The following is a 5,521-nucleotide window of genomic DNA, read 5'->3' as shown; positions in this document are numbered from 1 at the left end:
AAAATGACAGATATTATGGCAAAAATTTTAAATCTTACCAAAACTGGTAAATCGCAAATTATAGAATTGAAAACCGTTATCGATTAGAAAATTTTTAAAACCGTTAGTGTTTACTATCTTATTAAACGCATACCAAAACCCTAATATTCTCAAAAGCATACCTAAAGCTGATTTTTTATATATATATCTTAGTGTATATGTAATTTTTTACATGATGTAACAAGTCGAAGACAAACAACCCTTTTGAGATTAAATTTAACGTTTACCAACAACGCAAATATTATCGATTTCGAGAAAAATTTGCTATATTTGTAATTACAAATACTAAACTTGCCTTTAATAGCTCCAAGTTCGAAGTAACAGTTCCAAATTTATTTATTTCTGCGTTGAAACATCCTTTCTGGAGTTTGGAAAATATTGAGTATTTCTTCCAAGATCCTCTAATTCAACCGTTTGAAACACTAAATTTTACAAAAATGAAGGAAAAAGTTGGAGTGAAAGAAATAAATATATTGCAATATTTATAAAATATAAAAAATCTTTAAACTGGGTTCGCATGTACGCTCCGACCCTGATTTTCGATTGGAATAAAATCGGTAAACGATTGGAATTTTTTACTACGGCTAGTCAAATTTTGATTCATGTAAAATTTCAATAACTGAGATTATAACTTCGTCCATAATAAAGCTTACTGTTTAAGGTAGTTGTCCATTATTATATCATAATTAACCAGTTAAATTTTTAGGGGCCTTCAGAGAACTGAAAATCTGAATTTTTGTGAAATAAAATAAAATCTGTGATTTCCCATAAGGATCAATGTTAAAATATCTTTTTTTCAGTTCTCTGAAGGCCCCTAAAAATTTAACTGGTTAATTATGATATAATAATGACAAACTATGCCAAGTTTCATTAAATTTTGAATGCAAAGTCTATTACCGATAGTACTACCTTAACAAGCAGTTAAATCGAATTTCGATTATTCGGATTTGACGTTCTTAAAATTTTAGTAAACCTTAAATGTAGTCGCTTAGGACCGGTAGCTACCCATAATATCCAGTTTTCTGTTATGCACAAGAAGAAATCACTGGAAAAGTTTTTAGTAGATTTTGACGACTCCGAAGATTGGGAGGGAGTAAAATTACGAATAATGTAAATAAACTGCTTTATAACTTTTTTTCGATGGCTAACTCCAATAAACGTATATTTGGGTACAATTATTCTATTACAAACTCCTTGTTGGTTAAAGCTAGAGCAAATTGTTTAGAAAATCCAATACTTTCGGGACAAGTCAAAACGGGCGCATTTCTGAATAGAATGAATTATTCAAAAATATGCTGTACTTTTTAATATTGAATTGCTGACGTGAAATTTTTTCACGACTCAAGGAGCAGCAGCTTTAGCCTTTATTTGATTAAATTTCATCAGAACTAAGATTTCTTTTTGTGACTTTCATTGTCTCTTTAAGATTCCAAGCGAATCTCTACTACATCAACTGGGATAAATTACTGGCGTAAATTATTTTTCCAGGCAGACAAAAAATAATAATCGTGGGAGATAATTACTAAGGGTTGAAATAATAAAGCATTAAATAAGTAAGAATAAAAAAAGATATATTTAAACAATAATAAAATATAAAATAGTTCCCATTACAAACATGTGCGTAAAATTTTTCATGATTTAATAATTAAGTATATGCGATGTGAAAGTATGAACTAATGTGAACCTAATCGTTCTTTGTGATTTCAGTGATTTCAACACCATTTGGGTTATCTCTGGCGACAGTATAATTTAATGCTGTGGCTATAGTTAACCAGGCCATATATGGTATGAATAGATATCCTGCAGTCTTATTTATTCCATAAAACGATATTCCACAAGCGGCTGCCGTACCCCATAACAAAACAATATTAACCAAACCCTATAAAACAAACCGTTAGATACTTATTTTTATTGAAATTATTGTAAAACATACCCCTTTAAGTGAATGTAATCCAAAGAAAATTGGTGTCCATGACCAATTCAACGCTAATTGTGATCCATAAAGAATTAATGGTAATTTTGCTGGACCATTAAATCCACCACCATCTCTGTACACCAAATACGATGCATAGCCCATACCACAATAGAGACCAGTCCAAACGGGACCAAAAGCCCAATTTGGTGGTCTCCAATCAGGTTTTTTCATTGATTCATACCATGGTTTGATATTTTGACTTGTAATTATACCACCAGCCCATCCACCCACATTTGGTAGAAGTGCGGCACCAATTATTTTATAAACTTCTTTTACCATTTTTAGGTATGTTACGTAACCTGTTTGTTATGTCGATTGTATCACACTAATTGAATAAGTTATTTTGTATTTGCCGATAAGTTTTAAACGTAAACCAATCAAAATTATGGAAATTTTCTAGAATATGATAATTATATTCAGTACTTATCTTTCGTACAAAGTTTTAAGCCTCTATTATTTGTACATGATGTAATTATTTACAATATAACGGAGTGTTTTATTTGTATAAATTTATTCAATTGAATTTAATTGGTCATCATTTAGTTCTGATGATAAGTTAAATTTGACAGATATATTCTGGATTGATAGGGACATCTGTAGGACAATTGGGAATAAAATTAGAGTACTATCTACGAGTAGAGTACTGTAATAATGTAGCAGTTTCCATGTATATCGTTCATACTCTATTCACTAGATGTAGCAAAAGTATTGATTTATTCTGCCATCTGCTGATAAAATGTTGGTACTTGATTTTTTGCATTGTGCATTACAATCTGTTAGAATTTTAATTGTTACTTGATAGTTTGGTAAAAGATGTCAATGTTTGTATGATTTTCTTGGGAATTTAAGTTTCGCAACAATTACTTTACGATTACTATCAAAGAGTATAGGATAGAGGAGAAGTCTCCCATTACTGGCAATGTTAAAAAGAGATTGTGTCCATTCATAAACGTTCTTCATCTCCACAATTTTTATTAAAAAAAATTTTGCTAGCAGAGCGTAGTTTCGATCTACGGACCTCTGGGTTATGGGCCCAGCACGCTTCCACTGCGCCACTCTGCTCTGTGTTGCAATACCATAATAACATTTGTTGTTGGATTACAATGCTTGAAATTTTAGCTTTGACCAATTAGTGTCTATTTAGTGCCAACTTTTCTTCAGAAATATTCACTGCCCCGACTCATGTCTTTGGTGGAAGATAGTACTTGATCTCTCATTGATAGTAAAAGAGTGTGGTAACAAATAAGAGGTAAAAAAGTGGTGAAAAGCTTTTTAAACGAATGACGGTATGATGGGAAATTATGAGAGTTCAAGTTATTTATATTTACTTATTAAAGACTTTGAACAAAAAGTAATGCTTGACGTTTGAATTCGTTCCAAACGTACAATCTATAGATATTTTTATAAGAAGCTTAGAAGCTTCATAATTTTTAAAATAGATTAGACTTACTGAGAAGTGAGTGTCCCTGCGTGATTAAAAATGCGCGAACATTCGTTTATAACAACACTTAATATTCTCTTTAAGCTTTGGATAGTCTCAAAAACGGTAGGTCTTAAATTTCTGTTTCAACCGATTGGACAAGATCCCTTGAGCACAAATCTTGAAAATTATTAGCAACACTTAATCGTCTTTTATTCCCCTAAAATTGCTTATAAAATGGATTCACCTGTCCTTGAATTTATATTGTATTCAAATATAGAGACTTGATTTAATGTCAGTTCTTCAAGGCACTTTTAATTCTTACATGTAATTAATTTCCATTTTTTGTACGAAAGCCTTTGTTAGGTTTTTTTTCCATTTAAATTTTCGAAATATATTTAAAACTAAAGCTCAGTTCAGACAATCTATTTTCAACAGCAATGGAATCTTTATCTGAAGAAGTTGATCGATATTGAAGTCAATTTTAAAGAGAGGTTTTGAAATATGTATTTTCTTTCGAGTTAATTATTTTCAGAAGGGTTAAAGGTCGTTAATGGTGGATTATGGTAGAATGAATTATTTTAAATTTAATTAGATCGTGTTAAACAGCTATTTCAAATGTAGTAGTATGCGTAAAGAAGCTTGCTGAGAGTGAATCAGTACAAGCAACAAGCTATCACAATACTTTTTCTGTAAAATGAAATTAAGGAGGTTGTAATCGTTAGTAAAGCAAATCATTGAAGCTGAAAATCTACTTGGATGTTTATTTGTATATCATGTACCTAAATACTTCAAAGTTTTGTACAGTTTTATTAGTTGGCTAACACTTTTTTTTTCATATATTTAGATAAATTATAAACATTTGTATTCTTATTTGCTATTTTTATCCTGCCAAATTTGCCAAATATTGATGCAAGATGTGTTCGAGAGAAAATGGAAGCAAAACGACGTCTGAGTCCATGGGCGTTCCCAGCTTTTGGCGCGCAAAAAATTTCATAATTCGAACGGTATTTTGAAATAAACACATATTTAGCGAACAAAATCTATGCTAAGTTCCCCCTCCAGAACATCCATACCTGGACTATTATTTCTATTGAATCAATCAGATCAGAGGTTTAAAAGTTCAGTTTAGGAAAAACTAAAGAAGATACAAAGAACGTCCTAAAATACTTTTTAAATAAATTATTTATAAACCGACTAACTAGAAGTTCGATAACGCTCCAACTTTATAGTCCGACGCTTAGAATATATTTCACCTCAACTGGAATAGGAAAGGGCTATGTAACAAACCAGAACTTTAATAAAAAGGTGTTCTTTATAAAACCACTACAACCATTTTGTAAATCGTATGAGTTCGAACCTCCTTAATATTAAAATTTAAAAAGAAGAAAAGAAAATGGACAAGTTGATCCATATGCAAAGCACATATTGATGAAGGCACAATTTAATGATCTTTGTTTTCTGTTATAAGTATCAGCCAAGTCGCGTGCTCATACTTCTTATATATCTCTCTGTGCTTATACTTATAGTCAGTTAGTCTTCTTCTGATATACAGAGAAAGAGAACTTCTGTTGTATTGTAAAAATTGTGTACAATTTATTCAAACTGCATTATATCCCAATATAGACAAATCCAGTTATTTACAATCCAATAAAGGGAATCACTTTTTACATTATTTTATTTAAGTTTGCATAGATCGTTTTTTTTTCTTATTTGTTTTATTTCATAGGCAATTGTTTTTACATTCATGCATATACACTTTCATATCTTTTACATGCATATAATAAATTATTACGGTTGGATTTTGAATATTTCTTTTCTCATTACAATTAGGTATTGACGATTTACATTATGAGTCCTACGGAAACACGACCCAATTGACCTATGTTTCCTCATTTACGAACTCAACATCTTTTCGATTTTGAGTTATTGTGTTGACAGGCAGACGGACAGATGGACAGACGCCCGAAAAAGGAATAATTAGGTGATTTTATGAACACCTATACCAAAAATTTGTTCATATATAGCATCAATATAAAAGTTTAAAGCGTTACAAACTTGGGTGTAAACTTAGTATACCTTGATAT

The 5,521-nt window shown here is 30.8% G+C and overlaps 1 protein-coding gene across 1 annotated transcript; it reads right to left on the bottom strand.

The window, feature by feature from the left end:
* Positions 1 to 1,593: 1,593 nt before the first annotated feature.
* On the bottom strand, positions 1,594 to 2,516 carry LOC123290370 (translocator protein). The gene is made up of 2 exons (XM_044870516.1): positions 1,973 to 2,516; positions 1,594 to 1,918 (listed from the first exon to the last, which is right to left on the bottom strand). Exons 1-2 carry the CDS (start codon positions 2,291 to 2,293, stop codon positions 1,724 to 1,726), a joined length of 516 nt encoding a protein of 171 aa, XP_044726451.1. The 5' UTR covers positions 2,294 to 2,516; the 3' UTR covers positions 1,594 to 1,723.
* Between the last annotated feature and the right edge of the window lie 3,005 nt (positions 2,517 to 5,521).

The sequence above is a fragment of the Chrysoperla carnea genome, chromosome 1 (genome assembly GCF_905475395.1).
Source record: "Chrysoperla carnea chromosome 1, inChrCarn1.1, whole genome shotgun sequence".
NCBI classification, from domain to species: domain Eukaryota; kingdom Metazoa; phylum Arthropoda; class Insecta; order Neuroptera; family Chrysopidae; genus Chrysoperla; species Chrysoperla carnea.
The sequence above is the reverse complement of the archived record's forward strand: the minus strand, read 5'-3'. Positions and strand labels throughout refer to the sequence as shown.

Excerpts from the sequence above, each read along its gene's own strand:
- LOC123290370 (XM_044870516.1), bottom strand. The coding sequence starts at position 2,293 with ATGGTAAAAGAAGTTTATAAAATAATTGGTGCCGCACTTCTACCAAAT. Across the intron at positions 1,919-1,972 it reads GATTACATTCACTTAAAGGG|GGTTTGGTTAATATTGTTTT; the intron begins GTATGTTTTACA and ends TTTGTTTTATAG.